At 47.6% G+C, this 23,940-nt stretch overlaps 1 protein-coding gene across 1 annotated transcript in view; it reads right to left on the bottom strand.

Moving 5' to 3' along the window:
• The window catches only part of BARX2 (BARX homeobox 2), a 59,449-nt gene that overhangs the window by 8,590 nt on the left and 26,919 nt on the right, over positions 1 to 23,940 (bottom strand). The window contains exons 2-3 of the mRNA XM_079763063.1: positions 6,742 to 7,042; positions 1,781 to 1,865 (exon numbers count right to left, since the gene is read on the bottom strand). Coding sequence (XP_079619189.1) covers positions 1,781 to 1,865; positions 6,742 to 7,042 — 386 coding nt within the window. The remainder of the gene's footprint in view (positions 1 to 1,780; positions 1,866 to 6,741; positions 7,043 to 23,940) is intronic.

Here is a 23,940-nt window from a genome sequence, read left to right as displayed (position 1 = left end):
TGAGCCGAAAATCCTTCCACCCACAACGTCAGGACCCCCCCAAAGGAAATTATGAACTTCGCCCTGGAGTTCCTTTCAGGATATATAATAAATGCTACCTTGTTGGCCTTTTTCTACTTTTTCCATGAATATTCGTTTGTGGTTTATTTACTTATTTTTCTCATTGTTAGCAGGCATGGCAAGATTATTCGACAAAAATACAGAATTGAGAAAATGTCCTAATATCTATCACCTATTGAAAAATATCGATTGAAAACTAGGTTGGGGGATGGGTGGGAAATCCTTAGTTATTTGGTAAAGGTGAAAGACTTCATATTCCAATACTTAAAACAACCAGGAACTATGGCTTGTGACCAGATGGATTAGCAAGTTAGGACATCATCCCGGCAGACCTGGTCTACATGAGAGGAGAACGGGCCAGGTCAGAGGCCCTGCCGTACCTGGTCTCTGAAGAATGGGGCAGAGTTTCTTCCCACCCTCATCCAGCCCTGCCCCTTTCCTCTGGGCTTTGACCTTGTCCCCTGTGGTTTACAAAACTGGAAATGAAACACTCAACTACTTCGGAAAACTTAGATTTAACATGCCTCTAAAAAGAAGAGGGGTAAACTACTATGAAAATTGAGTTCCTCAAATGCAGATGTTTATTCTTTCTTTTAGTGATATCTACTCTAATAAGTTCTTTTAAAAAACAAAGATGGGCCTGGCCGGCGTAGCTCAGTGGTTGAGTGGTGACCCATGAACCAGGAGGTCACGGTTCGATTCCCAATCAGGGCACATGCCCGGGTTGTGGGCTTGATCCCCAGTGTGGGGCATGCAAAAGGCAGCTGATCAATAATTCTCTCTCATCACTGATGTTTCTATTTCTCTCCCCCTTCTCTGAAATCAATAAAAATATATTTTAAAAACTAAAATAGCCCTGGCTCTTTAAAAACTAAAATAATTGGCTCAGTGGATAAAGCATCGGCCTGCGGCCTGAAGGGTCCCAGGTTCGATTCTGGTCAAGGGCATGTACCTTGGTTGTGGGCACATCCCCAGTAGGGGGTGTGCAGGAGGCAGCTAGCTGATCAATGTTTCTTGCTCATTGATGTTTCTAACTCTCTATCCCTCTCCCTTCCTCTATGTAAAAAAATCAATAAAATATATATTAAAAAAAACAAAAAAACACACAAAGATGGCCGGACCCATTAGCCAGGCACTAGATCAGTATTAGAGAATGGCAGTCATTCTACCACCTGCATCAGAGAAACCTGAGTGCTTGTTAGTGCACATTCCCACCCCGTCCTGTGACAGGGAATCAGAGTCCTGGGAGGGGCCTGGGTTCTGCATTGTCACCTGCTACCCAGGTCACTCTGGTGCCCACTGAAGTTTGAGAATCACTGCATTAGAGGACACACAGCTATGAGAACAGATGTGCCCTAAATGTCATTATAAACAAAGAGCCCTGACGTCTATTCTTAGCTGCTGGTGGGAGGCGGAAGGAAGTGCTTTGAAAAGGCTAGCAGGTGGGGTTAAATCCAGCAACTGAGAAGCTTGTGGGCTTTCACTTTCTGTTATTTCTAAGGAAACTAGAAAAGAACATCCCTCTGATCAGGAAATCCAGGTCAGGAGGAATGGCTTATCCTTCTGCTCACACAGCCTGCCTCCCAGCCGGCACCATAAAAGGCCTTCCAATCCCATGGGCCCAAACCACATGGTCCTTCCTGCCTTCTTCCCAGCCCTGCGGGAAGGATTCGTTCTGCCATGACGGGCTCGTGGTTGGACTCCCTCTCTTCTTTCTTACCATTTTCTTCCATTTCATCCTGCGATTCTGATACCAAGTCTTCACCTGCAGTTGAGTGAGTCCCAGAGACTGGGCCAAGTCCAACCTAGAAGGCAAAAGGCACAAAAGAAAGATGAGAAAGAAGAGAAAGGGCAGTAGAGATGGGGTCCTGGCAACTGGTTCCAGGCACCGCTGCCGAATTTCAGACCTTCCCCATGTAAAACCAATTCTTCCTCAAAGAGCTTTGCTTTCCTTCCAAAAATCCAATGTTTGAAACTCTGGGAAGCTAGAGACGGATGTCCGTGCCCAAGAACTGTCTACATTGGGTCTGAAAAGAATTTCTGAGTCTTCATTGCAAAGTCCTTTTCCTGCAAAGCCTGACAGTCTTTACTCGGATTCTATACAAAATGATGATTCTGACCCAGAATCCAAAGGTAAAGTCGTATTTTCGTAATTGGAATCCCACTCATCCTTCCAGATCCAGCTCAAGTCCCACCTCTGCAGGTGAGCCTCCTGGACACCCCCAGCTCATGCGGGATGTCTCCTCTACACCCTCCCCTGGGCCAGCCACCACCCAGGTGGCTCCAAGTTCTCAGCTGGTCTCTTATTGCTTCGCCTTAGTTATTGCTGCCTCCCTCATTCAACTGCAAGAGCAGAGTATGTCCTCTGCTTCTTTCGTAACCACGAAAGTGCCCATCACGTTCTAAATCCAGAACTGTGGCTCAAATGCACTTTCTGATAGGCTCACTGTAGCTTCCCTAAATTGTCATAATGCCAGATTCCCCCAAAAAACCACACATTAAATCTGCAGCCCCTCCTGCTTCCCATTCTACTGCTAACCGTGGTTCTGCATTTCTCCATAGCCTTCCGAAAAGTCTTGAATGTCAAAACCATTCCTGTGAAACGTGCAGTTGGAGCAATTTCCAGCAACACAGCAACTGTTGCCTGGGTACCACAGCGCCCAGGCTATTCGCTAAGCCCCTGACATGTGCTATCTTACTTATTCCTTTCATAACACTGTGAAATAGGTATAATTATTTCCATTTTACAGACAGAGATCTGAGGCTCAAAGAGATCAGAATCTCTTTGAAACCATGGCCAAACCCTGACAGCTGCCTGTTTTTGTGAATAAAGTTTTATTGGAACACAGACACGCTCATTCGTTCCTATATTGTCTATGGATGCTTTCATGCTCCAACCTCTGAGTTGAGTAATTGTGAAAGAGACCACAGGCCCATAAAGCCTAAAATATTTACTCCCTGGCCTGTACAGAAAAAATCTGCTGACCGCTGGTAGATGATCCTACAGTAAGAGGTGGAGCCAGGATTCAAATTTATTTACATCTGACTTGTACGCCTCCTCCTGTATTAGGGCTCACCTCCACCACCATGTTTTCATGCAAGTTAGATCTGTCTCGGGGAAGCTCTATTTTGTTTTGTTTTGTTAATCCTCACCGGAGGATATTTCCCTCCCATTGATTTTTAGAGAGTGGAAGGGAGTGGGGAGACAGAGAGAAAGAAACATCAATGTGAGAGACACACTGATTGGTTGCCTACTGCACACGCCCTGACCTGGGACCAGGGTTGAGCCTGCAACCAAGGCATGTGCCCTTGACCGGAATGGAACCTGAGACCCTTCAGTCTGCAGGCCAATGCTCCAACCACTGAGCAAACCAGCCAGGGCCAAAGGGAAGCTCTTGCTCAGCTTCGGTGAGGAAAGTGCAGGGACGCTCCCTCGCCAGGAGGAGCAGACAGCGGAGTGGAGCCTATGAATGAGGCTGCCCTCCTCAGTCCTCGAGCCTGCAACTATGGACCTGTGCTGCTGAGAACCCCAGGTCTAGCTGGGCAACAACGGGAAGAACCACCTCGGGAGCCCACATTCGCTGCTCTGTGGTTCCAGGCCTGGGCGGTGAGCCAGTGTGGGCCTCTGAGACAGCACCCTGGGCCGAGCACCCTTGAGACAGTGTATGCAGGGACCACCGCTTTTGGAGACTGGGTTTCTGAGGAGTGCCATTTGTGGAGCTGAGATCTGTTATCTCACACAGGCCTGCACGGCCACCAGCCTGAGCCAGGGGGCGTCTCAGGTGTTAGTTCTCAGCTGCACCTTCCTCTACCTGAGGGATAACGAGCAACATCTCACCCTCAGGAAGAGCAGTAGGTGCAGGCAAGGAAGGTTCCAGGTGCAGCTACCCAGCCCCCTGCTTTGACCAGAGTGCACAATTCAAATCAATAATAGCCTGGCTGGTGAGCTCAGTGGTTAGAGCATCAGCTTGTGCATCAAAGGGAATGTACCTGGGTCGCAGGTCTGATCCCTGGCCTTGGTCGGGGATGTGTCTCTCTCACATTGATATCTCTCTCTTTCTCTCCCTCCCTCCCTGCCAAATCTCCCTTCCTCCCTCCTTCTCTCCCTCCCTTAACCCTCTCTGAAAATCACTGGGAAAGATATCCTCAGGTGAGAATTAACAAATAAAATAAAATAAAATAAAATAAATAAGTAAACCTCCAACAATAAAAGCAGTCTTCCTTCAAAGGACTTCAGACCCTGTCCTAAATCCGCCTTCACAAATATCTGGTCGTCCCGGTAGAAAGGCTACTGGAAGCTGACAGAACCCAGGGGGCAACCCCAGGCCTTCTGGCCTCCCTGGAGACGGGACCCCCCCCCCCCCCCCCCCCCGGGCTCCCGCTGTGCCTCCAGGGCCGGTTGACCGGAGGCCATCAGGTGCATTCGTCAGTGGAAGATTCAGTTCACAGCCCCGCCACCGCGTTAGCAAACGGGTTAGCTCACTTGGGAAAAATGCACCCTTGGCTCACTCTGGCTAGAGAAACACTTCACTGTCATCAGCTTTCTCTCATTACCTGCCACCGTTACAAATTCTCACTTCCCTGCATATTCGCTTAAATGGGGTCACCTAGGAAACCGGAGAAACAAACAATGAGGACGAGGGAGAGAGCTGTGGGAGGAGGCCGTGCTCATGGCCCTGGTCACGTACAGAGGTGAGGGACGTCTGCGGGCAGGTTAAGGCGGCAGCTTCGATGCCAGCCAGGCCGTGTCCTCCTCCCCAGGCAAGTTCATCAGTCCTGTGCAGGTCACCTGAGAGGCGCCTGGGCAGGTAGCAGGAAGCCCCAGGAGCTTGACTGGGAACTACCATTTCTGCTTAAAAATCCTCTGACTTCTAGAAGGTAAGCCGAAAATGTCACCTGTGCACGTTGAAGGCCTTTCCATATACCAGCCCGCAGTTCATGAAAAATGGTGCCCACTCCACCTGGTTGCTCAGGTATGTGAGGCTCTTCATTACATGCTGGGCATGAACGCTGCCCGTTGGTACCTAGTGGTCCCATCTATTGATCCCCAATACACAGACCCGTCTCCACTGTCCATCCCACGCTCATGTCCAACCAGAACTCACTCTTTGTCTGCAAAACCCACTCTGTCCTCAGCCTTCCTACTTCTGGTCATGGTGCCCCTGTTTCCCCGGTGGCTCCATCCAGGAACCCCGGAATTCTCAACCCTGTTTGTCTTCCTCATGGCAAGGTCTATTCTGTCCCTTCCGCCTTCAAAATGGTTCTCCAACCTCTCCTCTCCTCTCTGTTCCCAGTGTGACCACCTTCACTCAGGTCTTCAGTGACTGTCCCTAGACTCCCTGGTATTCCTGCCCCAGGTCTTCCCTCTCTAATCAATCGGTGGCACTGACTCGAGTATTTGAAAATTCAAATCTGGCCATGTCACTTCCATCTCTTAATGGCTGCTGATGGACGGCCTAAACAGCAAAGTGCACGTCCTTTGGCTACGCATACGAGGTTCTTCTCACTTCTGCAGCCTCATCCCCCACCACACCCCCATTCACCCCTTAAGCTGGAGATGTCCTGGCCACGTGCAGCTCCCTCAACGTGCCCAGTGAGCATGCTTCTCTCCCTCCTGCAGTGAAAGCTCTTCAACGTTGCCTCCTCTGAGAAGCCTTCCCTAACCCCGCTGACACACTCAGTGACATCTCTGTGCTCCTCCTGCCCTTGGTCACACACATCCTGGCGCCAGCGTCCCGCCCACTGGGTTGTAGTATGGCAGTCACTTCCTCTGGAGATCTCCTCAAGGGCAGGACTCTTGGCCACTACTTCCTGGGCCCATAATCCCTTCCACAGTGCCCGGCACAGGGGACCCTCAGCACACAGCTAGCGGGTGCCCCCCTAATTGAATCAGTCAACAGATTCTCTCTTAGTCAGAGATGTGCATTTAAATGTTTCTCCAACAGCTACTAAAGAGCTTAAGAGAGGCACTGGCGTCTCCTTCCTTTTCTCCTGGGAAACACTCCCAATAAAAACAAGCTCCGCCATCTCCAGAGTGAGTTTGAGGGACAAGACAAGACACACACTCTTGGGTATTGTGCGGTTAAGATGCTAAGTTAAAGCACGGGGCTGAGGCTAAAGCCTCTGAGTAAAGCAGGCGTCACAGCCCCCGCATCTGGATCTCAGGTTTAAAGAAAGGGATCTGATCCAGGTCCTTTTAGTGCCTCTGACTTGATACCCATCCTATGCACCAGGACATGTGACAACTCCTCATCCCAATCAATCCAGCCTGTCCACCAGGAGCTGGACGGTGAGGGGAAGGCTGAGAGCATGGATCCCAGCTCCCCATCTAGTCCCACTGCATCTGGTCCTGAGTGCGAGGGACTGCGCAAACCAAGCCTGCTCCCCAGCCGAGAGTCTGGGCGACCGTCTACTAAACTTCACCTTCCTGCTGACACTGGAGTTGTTAATGTTAAAATAGGGAGAGACAGTGAGGAGTACAAGTTCGGCAACAGGCAGGTTCCTATGGGTTGGCTGCTGTCCAACCAAGGCTGAGAAGATGTGGGCCAAGGACCAGACCCTGCCACAGTGTCCTGCCTGTCACACAGTCCCTGTGCCTGGGTGTGCCATGGCGTGAGCAAAAGGGGTCTCCCTTCTCAAGGCCCTTAACTGCGGACAGCCGGCCTCTCCCCGCGTCCTCACCTGTCTGGGGTGGACAAGTACTTCTGCTTCTGGAATTTCTTCTCCAGGCCCATGAGCTGCAGCTCCGTGAAGATGGTGCGGCTCCGGCGGGGTTTCTTCTGCCGCGGGGTGAGCTGCTCCGTCTCGGACTCGCTGCTGCCCAGCGCCTCGCCGCCCGGGGCCTCGGCAGGGGCCGCCTCGGCGGCGGGGTGGCAGGACAGCGTCTGGGCGATTCCCGGGGTGGCGGGGACCAGGTGAGAGATGACGGTGGGCTGTCGGGTGATCACGGAGAGGAGAGGGTATGCCCGGAGGGAAGCGGGGCCTGGAAGACAAGCAGGGAGGCAGGTCACCCAGGGAGCCAGGGAGGGAGGAGGCCAGGCCGCTTGGAGGACCACCTGCTGAGACCCTGCCTGGCGGGGCCTCCAGATGGGAAGGAGGGAGGAGAAGCAGCAGCAACTCAAGGCCTGTAATGGCCGGGTGGGCAGCAAGCGTGCAGAGGAGCTCAGCCTGGTGAGGGAGAACATTCGAGTCCCCTACGGCCAGAAGCACCTGTGTGACTCTCCCCCACGCCCCCTCTCTTTTGAACCCCTAACTTATGGTTTCAGAGACATGGGCCAGCAGGACTGGGCAGGTGAAAAAGGAGTCAGAAAATACTAGAACCACACACAACCTAGATCCGTAATAGACAAACTTCCTCGAGCCCCCCTGTGGTTTTTATAAAAGTCCACGGTCGTAACTCTGAAGGCTTCCCGAGAAGCCTGTATACCCGCAATCATAACATTTTTCAGACCCGGAAGGATGCTTCATGGTTATTTAATGCAACTGCCTCATTTCAGAGGCAAGGAAACAGTCCCATAAAGGCTGAGCGACCGGCCTAAGACAGCAGAGCTCGGGACGTGCGATTCAGGGGTCAAACCAAGTTCTTCTGGCTTTGAAGTCCAGTGCGGTTATCACCACACCTTGAGTCACATGGATACCTCCTTTAGAAGCGGGGGCGGGGGGGGGTGCGGCAAAGTGATTTTAATCCACATGAAAACTCAGACCCCTTATGACCAGCTGCCTACAGCACTGTGTTAAGGAGGATTCTGAGGCTGGGTCAGAGCTGGCTGAGGGGAGCGCTGAGGTTGAGGTTGATTAGTGCTGTCTGCCCCGGACACGCAGGGGGCGGATGGTATGGTGGCAGACACACTAGTTATGCGACACTCCCGCTTTAGGAATGTCAAGGTGAGAGCACCTTTCTGCCCAAGAATAGGTTATGCCTTTAAAGTTCAAGTAACGATGCTCTTCCTCTTCATGATTCAATCCTATCGGGTTTTACATCTTTTAAGTGTAAATCATTTTATTTCTCCGGGCCTCAGTTTTGTCATTCAGATGGTGAGTAAAAGCAGATCATACCAGAGTCCTTCAAACTCTAACACTCTGATGCCACAAAAGTGTCTGTCATCCACGCCCGTCTTGAAGACTCAGGGGCTGCCCCCTGGGACTCAGTCCAGCCCTGGCGGCTCGCAGGAGGGCAAGGCAGGCACCTGAGCCCACAGCCCTCACGCCGGGTCTGGGCTCAAACCCACGAACATCACAAAGCACCAGGTGCTACTTATGTCCTCTCTCTCCTCCGGGCTGGCGTCTCCCTTCTTACTCATCCCTCTGCTTCTGTTTTGGACCCGGCCATCGTTATCAAAACAGACGACTTCTCCTGTTCTTTGACTCTCCTTGTAGTCAAACCGCAGCGTTGCTACATAATAAAGCCCCAAGGGCCACGACTCCCAGGAACTCTCCCGCCAACACGAACACTGAGGTGTTGGGTGGTCGATGCTTTTTTCAGAAGGAAAAAGGCGTCTGGGAATATTTTGTAGCAGAAAAGGAGGCCACCTGGCCAATGGCTGAGCGTGATGAAATGCTACTCCTCGAAAAAAGATCCTGACGTTTTCTTAGACAGGCAAGAGATATGTCTCATCTCCAATAATCGCTTTGCTCCTTTAATTCTGCCAATTCTTCCAAAGAAACCGCCTTTCTTTACAAGCAGGCTAATGTAATCTGGAAACCCAAGAGTTTATCAATATAGGAAGTGGCTAGTTACCTACTTTTAAGGGAGGCTTTTAATCGTCAGAGTATCAGCTTTCTCTTTTGTAAGACAGTTCTTTTTTTTTTTTTTTTGCCTCACATTTAAAAATATTTCGGAAGTGTGGTAATATTTAGTGTTGACAAGGATATGGGGAAATGGGCACTCATATATTGTTGGTGAGTGTGTAAAACAGTATAATTTTTGAGAAGGACAAATTAAGCAGAATCTATCAAAATGTTGGCCAGGCTATTTCATCATTTGAGACCTATTTGCTATGGGCACAAAGATTTATGTGCAAGCATATTCACTGCAGCCTTGTTTATAATCGTGAAAAGGGGGAAGTGACCCATATACTAGTATCTATCAATAGGAAAATGGTTAAATAAGTCGTGGTACATCTATAGTATGGACTACCATGTAATTGTTAAAAAGAACTATCTGTCTACACGGATGGGTAAACTACCTATAAACTGCCATTAGAAAATTTCAGAAGTATATTATGGAGAGAAAATGAAGGAATAGAACAATTTGCATTATCATAAAAAAGTGTGTGTCTGCGTTTGTAAATGCATTTTTTAAAGAAACCCAGGAAGTTAGTCCCCAGACCAGGGGTCCTCAAACTTTTTAAACAGGGGGCCAGTTCACTGTCCCTCAGACCGTTGGAGGGCCGGACTATAGTTTAAAAAAAAACTATGAACAAATTCCTATGCACACTGCACATATCTTATTTTGAAGTAAAAAAACAAAACGGCAAAAACACCCGCATGTGGCCCTCGGGCCGTAGTTTGAGGACGCCTGCCCCAGACTATTCACAGTGATCACCTCTGGAGAAGGAGTGGGTGGGAAACAGGGTGGAAGGGAATCTACACGCATTCATCCAGTCCTGTATTCAACCCTGCCCTAAGTGTTTATGGAGCATCTACTGTGGGCCACAGCCTGGGCTAAGGCTGGGGAGATAGCAGTAAATACTATAAAGTCCCACCTTCATGGTACTTTACATTTAAGTCTGGGAAGTAGATAGTAAAGAAATAAATGCATAATGCCAGGTGGTGATGAATTCTATGAGGACAACGATAGTGGACTGTGAAGATCGGGCAGGTGTTTTAGAAGGGGAGGGGAAGGCCTCCTGGGAAAGGTGACATTGCGGCAGGTAAGTGACTGAGTGGAGAGGAGAGCCCCGAGGAAATACCGGAGAGCCCTCAAGTGGGAATGAAAATGTGATTAGAATTACACTAACCTTAGCGATTAATTCAGGGAAAGACAATTCTTTTGATGCTCCTGTCCTCTGGTAGGTTGAAAGTAATTGCTGTTATTTTAAAACTAGAGGCCTGGTGCACGAAATTCATGCACAGAGGGGAGGGGCACAGGCTGGGAAGCCTGCCCAGCCTGCACCCTCTCGCAATCTGGGACCGCTGGCTCCTAACCGCTCGCCTGCTTGCCTGCCTGATCGCCCCTAACCACTCTGCCTGTCTGCCTGATGCCCCTAACTGCTCGCCTGCCTGCCTGATCACCTCTAACCACTCTGCCTGCCTGCCTGATTGCCCCTAACCACTCACCTGCCTGCCTGATCGCCCCTAACCACCTCTGCCTCAGCCCTCGCCGCCATGGCTTTGTCAGGAAGGACATCCGGAATGATGTCCGAAGGTCGTTTGGCTGTCCGGTCTAATTAGCATACTATGCTTTTATTATTATAGATAGCTTGGGCCATAAAGCTTAGGCTTAAACTTAATGAAAACCTTCATTTTAAAAAAAGGAAAAACAAAACAAAACAAAACAACTTCTGATGGATGATAGTGATTTAAGGCAACAGGCTTCATCAAAGTCTATAGCTTCAGGGCTCTTGACCCAACGATCTGATGCAAATTGTGACAAAGCCGCACTGTCTCCCACCAGCTAGCTAGAGCACCTTCTGATGCCGGGGGCACACACCCACAAGGCCACGTGATGCCAGTCAGTGTTTGGGGGCGTCAGGAGGACCACCGCTCACCGCTGTCCATACGTCTAGGAACTGCGGCGAGGCACTGTGTGAGTGCGGGGAGGCGGGGGGGGGGGGGGGGGGGGGCGGGGATGCCTGTCTCCAGGGTTCAGAAGGAACAAGCAAGGCCAGAACAGAAGTCAGGGTGGGCATGTGTGTCTGCAATGCACTGACTCTCCCTAAAGGCAAACCAATGGGGCGCAGGAAAGTGAGACGAAATAGACGCTAGCCAGCTGCTTGCTGTCTTTTTCTGTTTTCAGACACGACCTGATTTCCAACAGAATAGCACTGGCCCCGGAGCTTTAACGCCACAAAGCACGTGCACCCCCCCATCTCCTATTCGCACAAAAGCGCTGTGAGATAGTCCAGCCACGTATTGATATGTTGGCTACAAATCAAATTCAGGTTTTAAAAATAGGAGCCAATGTATCCATTAGTGCACGCATGCGGGGGTCCTCTGGTTTCTGAGAGGGCAGATCATGTGCAACACTATGTATGAAGTTTGTCTTTCTCTTTTCCCGAGAATTCGCACTATGTGACCATGTTGACTGAAGACAGCTGCCGGCCGCCCTGGGACCCTGCGCATTCGCTTGTGGAAATGCAGGCACACACATGATCTGCCCCGGAGAGGGAGTAAGGACTGTGCTAAACCGAAGACATTGCTTAAGCAAACATCTTTGGGGTGGACAAAAGGCGTGCAAACGTGACGGCAAGGAATGCATTCCCTAATCGTTCTTTTCTCCCACCAACGCCCCTCACCAGTGTTTTGCTGTAGGATGGCTCTCGCATGACCATGTGTATCCTGTACCTAGAAATAGTTCCCTGCCAAATGTTTGGCCGCTTTGGGAGTCTGTTTTGGATCAGAAAAACTGGAGTACATTAGTGGTAGGCTGATGCCCAGGGGCATGCCAAGGACTTAAAACAGCTCAGAAACATACAAAGAAGTCTCCCCTCACAGCTTTCAACCCCAAATTGTAGAGACAGACTTCATAATGGTTCCTAGGTACACACAAACATATGTTCCGAATATAGTAATATGTATGCTGATCTATTGACACACATCGTTACAAGGTGTTTATTTTGTAAAATATAAATATCACTTTGTTGTTGTTGGGTTTTTTTTAATGCAGAGCTAATAATCCCCAAACCATATGATGACTAGTCCAGTGACTTAAAATGTTAAGATACAGTTACGCTCACAAAGAAATGAAGTTGGGGACCTAGCGGGTGTGTGGCTCGGTTGGTTGGGGGTCATTCCATGCACTGAAAGGTTGCTGGTTCGATGCCCAGGCAGGGCACAGGTAGGACCTTGGGTAGGCTAAACAGTGCGTTTTCCATCGCACCGATTCTGGAACGGTGAGCTCATGGATGGGAACTCCCTCAGGCCACGCACAGGCATGTCTCCTCGCTGAGTCCTTCCCCGCAGGGCCCCGTCCACTCCTGCCTCAGCTGTCCACTCCTGCCACAGCTGCGCCTCCACGTCGGAGAGAATCTTCAGAGTAGCTGTTGCTCCTACATAACCCGCGTGCGCTTCTCCTCCATCCCTCCACCATACCAGTGCCCAATGGACTCTCCACACCCACATTTCCGGTTGGCACAGGGAGGGCCACAGGTCTGAGGGGAGAAGACTCTCCGAGCTGCCTGCCTGTCTGATTCATGGGGCAGGAACGTGTGATCCGTATGTCTGCAGACAGCCTCAGACACACACACACAAAGACACGGGTGCAGATGGAGAGGGACTTGGAGGAACAACGGGGTATCTCTGGCTGCTTCCTGGGAATAGTCACAAAACCACCGCACCCCAGTATTTCCATGGGCTCCCACCCCTGCACACTGGCTGGGAATTTTGAGTAGTGGAAAGAATAGGGCCTCTCCCAGTGACTTGTGGGGTGACCGTAAGCAGGTTACTAAGACTTGCTTAGTTTCAATTCCTTCTTCTAAGAGCAGGGCTAATAATTGCAGGTAATTGTGAGGATTAAATGCGTCAACGTACGTCAAGTGCCCGTTGGGCATGTAATTGCTCTTCGTTCTCTTTCCTCCTCTCACTTTTGTTGCCTGGCATTCGGTGAGTGTGACAAATTAAAGTGGATCAATTGTCTTTATCAAGAAAGCAGACTCACCACCGGCCGGTGTGGCTCCGTGGTTGAGCATTGACCTATGAATCAGGAGGCCACGGTTAGATTCCCGGTCGGGGCACGTGCCTGGATTGTGGACTCCATCCCCAGTAGGAGGTGGGCAGGAGGCAGCTGATCACTGATTCTCTCTCATCATTGATGTTTCTCTCTCTCTCTCTCTCTCTCTCTCTCTCTCTTCCTCTCTGAAATCAATAAAAAAATATATTTAAAAAAAGAAAGCAGACCTACCTCTGAACTATGCATGTGTATCTTCTTAACTGCTTTCGTGTGCCAAGCAAGATCCAGAAACACCAGAATCTGCCAGTCTTTCTTTGCCAAAGAGAGGACTTCAGATGCCCTTACAGCTATGTATTGAGGAGAGCTAAGGGAAATCAGCGGAAGGGCCAAGCTGGCCAGAGCCCCCCCCCCCCCCCCCCCCCCGCCGCCCCCGCCCAGAACTATCAGGGCTCCAGAAAGAACTGCTTTGGTTTTGCAGCCCTGTCTCACAAATTCACAGAGCAGATGATGAGTCCTGAGGCACAGCCCTTCCCCAGATTAGGCATCGGCAACAAAGGATGAAGCTGGTGGGACACAAGACCGACCCAAGTTTTTGAAATTGCAAGGAAAACAGATATTTGGGGCGGGGGGTGGTTAACATTCATTTGCCCTGCCTTATGCTGAAAGTAGACTAGAGAAAGGCTGGGCAGTGGGTAAGTGGCAACCGGACATGAACCTCCAGTCACTGTTGGTCTGGGTGGATAATCTGTAAGCGTGGAAAGAAGGGACAGAAGAGGAAAGGTTCTGAGTGGGCTATGAACTCTTCGATACACTTCAGTCTCTAGCCCAGCAAGAGTTAACGAAATAGAAGCAGTCTGTATAGGTTATGGCTTAGTACAGTGGTCGGCAAACTACGGCTCGCGAGCCACATGCGGCTCTTTGGCCCCTTGAGTGTGGCTCTTCCACAAAATACCACGGCCTGGGCGAGTCTATTTTGAAGAAGTGGCGTTAGAAGAAGTTTAAGTTTAAGAAATTTGGCTCTCAAAAGAAATTTCTATCGTCGTACTGTTGATATTTGGCTCTGTTGACTAATGAGTTTGCCGACCACTGGCTTAGTATGACTCAAGAAAAGAGGAAAATGCTTTAAGAGGCCAACTCAAAGGCTTACAAAAATGCCTTAGCCATTAATTACCTCATCAAGGGGGGGGGGGAACTTGATGAATTAAATATAAATGACTTAGAAACATATGGAATAAAGTTATTCCAAAATCCACGAGGCTGCCATAATGTAGACTCTGGAATGAGCATCTAGTTAAATAAAAATCTTAAGGAGGTTCACCGAGGTTGAAAGAGAAAGAGATGCAGTGGGGAGATAACATTTGGGGGACCTGGAAAAATGGAACCGGTTTGCAAAATCAGCAGAGGACATCGGAGCAACCTGGGAGGACCATTGCATCATCACGGGATCTTTTCAGAGTCTTTGCAACAGGACAAGCTCAGTCTTCTCACATTCAACCCGCGACGTCATCAAAACAGCAGCCGCCCACAAAAGCACCAGGCTACTCCGGGAGCTGAGTGAAACCAAGTAAGCCAGCCTGGCAGATAGGTCTGGGGACCTTCCCATCTGCCGAAAGTGCCATACCACCCCAATGTGGTCATCATCCACCCGCTAGCCATCGCCACGCCAAAGCTCCCCCAGCCAAGAGCACACTGGAAATGGCATTGTCTTCCTCCTCCTGCCCATCCTGCTGTCTGCACACACCCACACCTGCTCTCAGATTCCTCGTAATCACTCACTGATGAAAAGCAGCCAGGGCAGCTGTTGTTTAGCACAGGACTGAATTAATCACTCCTACCTTCACGCACCCACAGCATTCTGCTGTGTCCTCGCTCACCTTTACTTAATTCGAATCTGGTAGGAGGAGTTCATTTGTTGACTACTGTTCACTGGATTTCAAACCTCTTCAGGACAAAACTCAAAAGAGTGTCCAGCCGGCATGGCTCAGTGGTTGAGAGTCAACCTATGAACCAGGAGGTCAGGGTTCGATTCCTGGTCAGGGCACGTGCCCAGGCTGAGGGTTCGATTCCCAGTGTGGGGCGTGCAGGAGGCAGCCGATCGATGATTCTCTGTCATCACTGATGTTTCTATCTCTCCCTCCCTCTCCCTTCCTCTCTGAAATCAATAAAAACATATTTTAAAAAAAATCAAAGTGTGCATCTTCCTAGGATTTAACTCCATGCCTTACTTGAGCTGATTTTACCTGGAATCAGAAGACTGGGGCTGGAGACGTGGTTCTGACACCTTTGCCTCTATGGCTTTGGTCAAACTAGACGTCCAAGCTTCTCTTTTATCATCTACAAAGTAGCAATCATAATACTTCTCCACAAGCTTGTTGGATAACATAGCATAATAGTTATGAAAAAGTATTTTAAACAATGAAGAACTACACCAAAAAGGCATTAATTTTTTACGCACTCAAAAATACGAATTTTCCAAATTGTAGAGGTGCCTCTATTCACTAAGAAGTCACGACACTTGTGCTCACCTAATCCATCCCTTTGCCTCGCATCTTGTGCCTCACAGTTTCGAGTTAAGGTCCTGGCATCACAGGGACAGCGCCTGCGCAGAGCTGACGAGGAGGAATCCTCTGGCTCGAGGTCACCATCAGCAGTGAACGCTCCCTACCAGGTAGCTACTGAGCTCTGTGCTAACTGCTAGAGACAGGAAGAGAAACAATCCCTCATCTCCGTCCACAAGGAGCTAATTATCAAATTGGGGAAATGAGACATGAAAAAAAAAAAGAAAAGGTAAAAACAAAAAACAAAGAAGCCTGTGGCAAAAGCCTAGGAATCCAGGATAGCTGTGCTCTAGAGCAGCAATTTCCAACCTTTTTCATCTCGTGGCACACCAACTAATTACTAAAATTCTGCGGCACAACAAAATACATATTTTTTTTTTTTTTCGCTGATCTGACCAAAACGTAAGTATACTTTTGATTCATTCACACCGGAAAAGTATGTTCGCTGTTGTCATTGTTTTATTTGATAAGCTAAGGGAAAAGAGGTCAGTGCCCCTGATGAAACAGTCAGGTATGGCATGTTTTAAACATTCTTTTGGCCAACGTGTTGCACCAGTTGAAAATCGCTGCTCTAGAGACTACAGTTGTGAAAAAAGGAGGAGCTGGGTCCCAAGGGGAAAGAAAGGAATGGATTCCAGAGGCACAACAAGGAAGAACCAACCTCTGGGAGACCATTAGGTTGGGGCCAGGGGCGGGGGGGGGGGGGGGGCGGTTCGGGGGCAGGCATATAGAAGGCGTAGGAAGACTCACAGACTCTAGTGGTAACTGCTGGAATCAGAGCGCCTTGGAGAATGTTTTGGGAGGAAAGATAAGGCTTATGGAGACATATTTAGTTGGCGATGACAGACATCCCAGGAATGATACCCCCCAGGCAAGGAGAGTCACAAACTGGTGCCCCAGCAGAAGGGCTCTGAGATGGGGATGTAGATTTCACAGAACCAGAGATGAAGGGGTCATAGCAAAATTCATCTCCAAAGAGAGACTTAAGAACATCAGAGGATGAAGGACTGGGCTTTAGGGTATATCCTCACCAATAGGGCGGGCAAAGGAAACAGAACTTATCAACAAGACAGGCCTTGTAGCAAAAGCCAAAGAGCACAGGACCAGTGAAAATGGCCAAAAAGAATGTCAAGAATGGTAAACGTTCAACACAGTCACTCACGAGCAAATCTTTGACATAACTTTGGAAACTCCCCCCCCCCCTCCTCTGACATTTTCAGACCTACCTTCCTGGTATAGGACTCTCCACCGGGCAGGTTGGGAGAATGTGCATAGCGTCAGGGCACTGGGCAAAGTTTCCAGAGAAAAACCACAGGAGATTTTATTGCCTTCTGCTAGTAGCCCTGTGGGTCCACAGGCAAGCTCTTGAACACCCAAAGGCGAGAATCATCTGCCAAACTCAGAACACTGATGCCAAAATGTAATTTTCTAAATCCAACTTAATTTCCTTCTTCTCCCTACACTTTCTAATCCGGCTTAAATATAGTCTTGTAGCTTGCCTTTCGCTGCAAAGAATTAGAAACAAAATGGGATAAAAGAAAATAAAAATTCAATTCAATTGAACAAATGATGGAATATCTAGGGTAGGTTCTTTGCCAAGAACCTGGAATAAAACAGATCAGGTCCTTGCCCAACTGACGATCTGGCCAGGATGGCAGACAGTTAAGAAAAAGGATTTAACCAAGTGTAGGTGGTCAGGAGTCCCCTGAGAGAGTGTCATTTAAACTGAGATTTAAAAAAATAAAAATAAACTGAGATTGGAAGGATGAAATTAGCTGAGATTCCAATCAGAAACAAATAAAGAATAAAAAGGAACAGGTAGAAGCATACAAATTTGCCAAGTACTAAACATAGACAAATATATTTTTCAGCAAAGCAAAAATCACAGGAGCAGAGAAAATGAAGAAGGCTTTCCTGAGGACTACCCACAGCACTTCTGATGCTGAAGCTGGTTCCACTGAGTGGAGACAGATGGGGAGGGCTCTCTGCTGGAACAGGAAGGAAGGCAAGCCATCAAGCAGGAGCACTCTCAAACCAGTGTCTGTCCCGGCCCCCAAAATATAGTCAATGATCAAACCTTTCCTTTGCTGGGATGACTGGCATAATACAGGCATTTTCGTCAGCATGTCTCAGATTTTTGAGTCATATGGTTTCTATGGTTAAATCTCTTCTGCCTGGTATCCCCCTATCTACACTAATCTACACTAATAAAAGAATAAGATGTAAATTGACCGTACCTACGTGACACCCACCAGCCAATCAAGAGTGAATATGCAAATCAACCCAACAAAGATGGTGGGTTAATTTGCATACACAGGTACTGAGCGGTGGGGGGCTCTGGGCAGCATGAGAAGGCAGAAAGGCGGCTCTGGGCCTGAGTGAAAAGGCAGCTCCGGCTGGAGCAAAGGTGGTGCCGGCAGCCAGGGAAAGGAAGGCCCATTCTTGCACGAATCTTTATGCATCGAGCCTCTAGTTTTCTGATAAAAGTCTGTCCTCAAAGGTTATGCAGCTAACAACAACACCAACACCTTGTAGTAAGGGCCTTAGGTAGCAGCAATCTCTCCAAAAGAAGAGGGGCTCAACAAGCCACTCAATCAATCTCATGTCTCTTAAATTCCACCCATAATCTCAAGGTGTTGGACAGATGGAGGGGACGAAGGAAGGAAACCTTTAAGCACAACCATGGGCTTGATTTTGCACACACACCTCTCTTTTGCTCCTCACAAAAAGATCCGATGACTAGGGCATGTCTCTGGTATCTGAACAAAAAAAATCTGAGTCACAGCCATGCTCTTTTAATCAGACCACCCTGCCTTCCAAAATGTTAAAGCACAATTAGCAGGGACATTCTTTCCCCATATCCCAGTGTTCCCAGGCTTAGAACCACCTGCTTCTTCCAGGGTATGCCGGTGAGTTGTGCACTGGTATTGGCTCATATTGCATAAGAAGAGTGAATACTGATCTCAAGGTCCCCATAATATTCATGACACAGCACCCAATTCCCAAAAGAAAAAGGCAAGTAAAGGATATATGTTGCTTCATTAATCCCATTAATTTTTTTCCTATAGGAAGCAACGTGTTTCCATGTAGAAAACTTAAATCTATAGAAATATAAACACCAAAAAAGTGTACGCATATTCCCACATAGAGGAAAAACCAGCGAAGGGCACAGATTTCTGAAAGATGAAGTGGGCACCAGTTGGAGAGAATCTGCCCTTCCCGGAAGAAAGATGGCCTTGTAGCTTCAGTCCAGGCAAGAAAAGAGAACGAAGAGTTGTGTTTCCCGGGGAACGGCTTGGGTTGAAACAACATATGACATTCAGAAACCCATCTAACACAGAAATAATGACTCTATTACCAAGACCAAAGAACTGAGCCAAGCCACACACAGGGGCAAAAACTGACATTGGTAGCCAGATGCCCAGGTGTTTCTCATTTTCCATGAGCCATTTCCTCATTGACCATGTATGTGAGAAGTAGAGGCATTTTTATCCATGATTCCTAGGGATATATAACAGTATTGCTTTGGGTTGCCCTTAATGAGTCAAATTTATTTCCCAGCTGGTAGCAAATTAGCAAGTGCTGTAGAAAAGTAATTGCAAAAACGAATCCTCCTTCTCCTCAGGAAATTCTGAGCTCAGGGTTATAGGCTCAAAAATTGTCATTCTATCATCAGGAAAAAAAAAAATAAGGTCAATAAATTGCAGTGTAGAATGTTACCTAGACTACTTCAAAGCACATATATTTTTTTAAATAAGTACATATTTTTAGATTTTAAGATCTGTTGCCTATTGAATGAGATGGATATCAGAACAAGGTTTTGAATTTTAATTAGAAAATGGAAAATTATGAAAATGTCAATGTACTAACCGACATATCTCACTCTGTATGTACTATTATAAACAGAAAGGGCTATAAAAAATGTAGGTGCTATTATCTGACAGGGGACCTCTGGACCAGCACAGTCCTTCCCAAGCATCTCTCTTCTTCCGTCAACATTACAGAACCCAATTCCCACACCAAGTATAACTACCAGCAGAGGCTCAATGTGATTCTGCCATAGGCCCCCATCCCTCCAACAATTGCAATGTATATTCATCTCTGCTATTCACATCCAGCACAGGGAAAGAAGATTTTTGACAAGAGGGACGTTTAGGTCCCCAAAACAGAAGAGCTTAAACATGCCCTTTGCCCTGTAGGCACGGCCTCCTCCAATCTGGCCAGGGCTCTTGTTCTCGAGGTCCAACCCCACAGGCTCTCCATTCCGCTGCCCACTTAGGTCCTTTCAGTGGCCTGCCTTTCTTCTCACCACATGTGTGAGAGGACAGGATGAGGTTGACCCGGGAGCAGCACCTTCCCTGTCCTGGGGAAGAGAGCTGAGAATGAGTCAGGGCATCACAGTGTCCCTCTCTAATCTGGTTGTATCCACATTATGACCCCATCAACTCAGTAAAAGACTGGCAGAAGGCAGGAGAGTTCTAAACTACCGAGGATCTATACAATTCTTAGTCTCAAAATTCTTCGGGCATTACAGACCGAGATAAGCAATCAGAAACCCAGCCAACTCATTTTCCCCAAACGCTTTCTGAAAAAGTTTCTGTAGGAGATTGCCCATCAAACTTCTCCATCCCCATCACCATTCCTCCGACTTCACACACTAACATCTGCTTGTCTTTCTTAACCAACATTCCCACCTCCACCCCTAACCACACCCTGCTCTCTCCACAACACCCACTGAGCGGCACCCATCTGTGAAGGCTGGGTAAACAATCCAGGGTGCAGACACCACCGGCATGATCCCCAAACACAGAGATGAAGTGGCAGAACCCACAGAACCACAGTGTTAAGATTTTAATAGCACATTTGGCCTCATCCTCCATACCAGCCCCTGGCCCTGAACTCACCTGCAGACCAAATGGAAGGCCTTCTTTAAAAAAAAAAAAAAAATCTTTATTGTTGAAAGTATTACATAGGTCTCCTGTTTCTCTCCCCCCGCCCCGCCATTAACCTCTTCCAGCCCTCTCCTATCCCCCATCCCCCAACTAGGCCCTCACCACTCCATTGTCTGTGTCCACGGGGTTATACATATATGCATACAAATTCGTTCGCTGATCTCTTCCCACCCACCCTCCCCTGCCTTCCCTCTGAGGTTCAACAGTCTGTTCATGCTTCTATGTCTCTGGGTCTATTTTTGCTCATCAGTTTATTTGGTTCATTCGATTCCACATATGAGTGAGATCATTATGATACTTATCTTTCTCTGACTGGCTTATTTCGCTTAGCATAATACTCTCCAGGTGAAGGCCTTCATTTCGAGTGCCTACCTGGAGATCAGCCAGCCCATCTAATGCAACCAACCCCGCCTATAAAAGACAAAGATAAAACAAGGGGCAGGAGGTTCTACAAAAGCCCACATGTCTGAAACTGGATGTGTCTTTCTGGGCATGGACTCTGAGAAGCCCCAGATGGGAGCTGAAAGCCCAGGTGATGTCAGACCCCATAATAAGTAGTCTCGAGAAATAGTATCATGGGAAGATTTAAGCTACTTAGTGGGACTTAAACCACCCATTCACTTCAGAAACATTTAGGGTCACCTATGGCTTCAGACAGGACTAAAATGGCATGTTGGCATCTTTTTTTTTCAGGAGGAGGGGTCCAAAGGAAAGTTGGGGTAAGGGAAGAGGAGTTTATGAAACCAGCCTTGATAAACGCCTTGTCTAAGCATGTCGAGTGCAATGAAGGATGTGTTCCTTCGTCAGCTTCTGACGCTGAAGGGTGTAGTTTTCCATAGGAGCTAAACCATTTCTGCACCCAGTGCTCTGTGATCTGGGAAATGGATTGCCAGCATCTGATCCTTCTTGAGGAGAAGGAAGGCGTGCTGAAGGAAGTTGTAGCACAGAGGCCCAGCAGAGCAACCGATATCGCTTATCCGCAACTGCTGGACAACTGGAGGAAGCCAAGCTGGCTGCCGGGAATAGTTCTGAGAGAGCCTTTCCCAGGACATCCTGCAGGGTTTGCTACAAATAAGTAAATAAACAATAAGGTGAAAGGTGCTTTGTTGCCTAAAAGGGGAAGAGGGCTGTGAGGAGAACAAATGGCCAGCCCACACAATGCACTCACAGAAAGCCTGGTTAGGCAATGCTCGCACACACAAAACTTGTCAGTTGTTGTTGTTTAAAACCATTAACCGTTGATTAAGAGCTAGTGATGGGGCCTATCACCTGGAGTGAACTGAGAAAGTTACAAAGCACCGAAACCACTCTTGCTCATAAAGTTTATCATGGGACAGAGAAGGGGAATCATCTATTTTTTAAATTAAAAAATAAAAGAAGTAATATTAAATAAAAATAAGATAAACAAAAATTATGGTGTTAAATAAAGGTATAAATGAGCCAACTCCACGCAGTCGAAAATCCACATATAACTTTTGACTCCCCCTAAACTCAGTCATCCCTTGGTATCCACGGGGAATTGGCCCCAGGACCCTGGTAGTTACCCAAATCCAATGATGCTAGAGTCCATTATATAAAATGGTGTAGTACAATGTACACAGTCGGCCCTCTGCATCCTTGGACTCCCCACCGTGGATCAAAAATACTGTTTAGGTCCATGGTTGGTAGAATCCATAGAGGTGAAATCTGGAGACATGAGGAGGGACAACTGTATATTTTTTTGGAAAAAAAAATCTGTATATAAGTGGACTCACACAGTTCGAACCCGTGTTGTTCAGGGTCAACAGTATATTGTTATAATTGTTCCATTTTATTGTTGTTGTTGATTTCTTACTGAGCCTAATTTATCAACTAAACTTTGACTCATAAAGTCAGCCACCTCTCTCTATCATCATCATCATCATCATCATCATCATCATCATCATCATCTATTTTATCCGTTTTACAGACTACCTATTACCTCAGAAGCCATAAACATCCAAACACTTAGGGTAAATGCAGTTGTTGACCATGAAATGCAGGCTAACCTGAACTAAGACCGTAAGGAGGAGCAATTATGGATTCAATCTCCATTAAAGCTGGCGAACCCAGCCCAGAGAAAGCCGTGTGTCCACTCTCCTCACAGACATGGTGCCTCCCCGCTGTCCCCCTCTCCTATGTCCCCAGAGTGACCACCTCACTGCAGGGCAACTGTTGCTTACCCAGCAGCCCCCTCACCAGCCTGAAGGCTCCAGGGAAGCAGGACTGGGCTTTACTCACCTGGATCCCCAGGTAGGACACCTGAGGGACAATACAACCAGGAATATAAACGTGAGTTTGGGAGTCAGACCTCAATTTCAGTTCAGACGCTGCCATTAACACGTTGGATCGTCCTGGAGGAATGATTTCATCTCTTTGAACTCCCTTTTTCTACACTGTGACATGAGGACAAGAGTAATAATTATGCCATGGGATTACTGTGAGACTTAAATGAATGTTTTATGTGTTTTTATTTATTTATTTATGAAGAGCTCCTTAAATGATTGTTTAAAATAATGGGTACAAAAAACAGAGAAAGACAAATACGGCATGGTATCATTTATATGTGAAATCTAGAATGAAAAAAAAAAAAGAAAGTAGAACTCATAGAAACAGAGAGAAGAAAAATGGTTGCCAGAGCTGGGGGTGGGGAGGACAGGGAGGGGTTGGTAAAAGGTTAGTAACTTTCAACTATAAGATGAGCTCATGGAAAACATGGTGACTGTAGCAGCACTGTATTGTGTAACTGAAATTCGGTCAGAGAAGAACACTGAAATGTTCTCAGACACACACAGAAAGGTAAATACGTGAGGTGATGGATGTGTTAATTAACTTGACGGGGAAAAACCTTTCACAATGTACTAGTACACATATATGAGAGCATCGCATCGTCCACTTTAAATATCTTACAGTTTTATGTGTCAACGATACCTCAATAAAGCTGGGAAAAATAATGGGCACAAGGGATATCAGATGAATGTGTGATTATCATGGTTTTATGCCATCCATTTATTTTTTAAAGTATTCATTTAGGCGTCAGCCTAGGTGAGGCACTCTGCTGTCCTTTGTAACAAATTAAAAAAAAGACACATGTTTGTCCCAATTCATAATCTAGTCAAGAGACAGATAAGTAATATACACAAGTACCTACAGGCATTCAATGAGATGTGGAATAACAAATATAAGGGTTCTAAAAATTCAGTAGAGAGAGGGGAAAGTTCTGCCTGGGGTGTGGAGGGAAGGAGACGGCAATGAGATGCACCCTGAATAACAGCGATGGTTTTGAGGCAGAAGGGAGAAATGCAAGCATGCTGGGCAGAAGGAACATCGTGACAGAGGTATGAAGACAAAAACATGCCAGTCAGGTTCGGGAGGAGAAGCCATGGGAGGTAACTAGGGAGCGGCATGAGATGTGAAAAGGAGTTTTCTATACTTTTAACCTTTCCTGTCTTTTGAAAAGTCATTGTTTCTTCTATGTTCTCCCAAAAGCCTAAAGGGTATGTCTGAGCTTTCCATACTATCA

This window comes from Cnephaeus nilssonii (genome assembly GCF_951640355.1).
Source record: "Cnephaeus nilssonii genome assembly, chromosome: 22".
NCBI lineage: Eukaryota > Metazoa > Chordata > Mammalia > Chiroptera > Vespertilionidae > Cnephaeus > Cnephaeus nilssonii.
The sequence above is the reverse complement of the archived record's forward strand: the minus strand, read 5'-3'. Positions and strand labels throughout refer to the sequence as shown.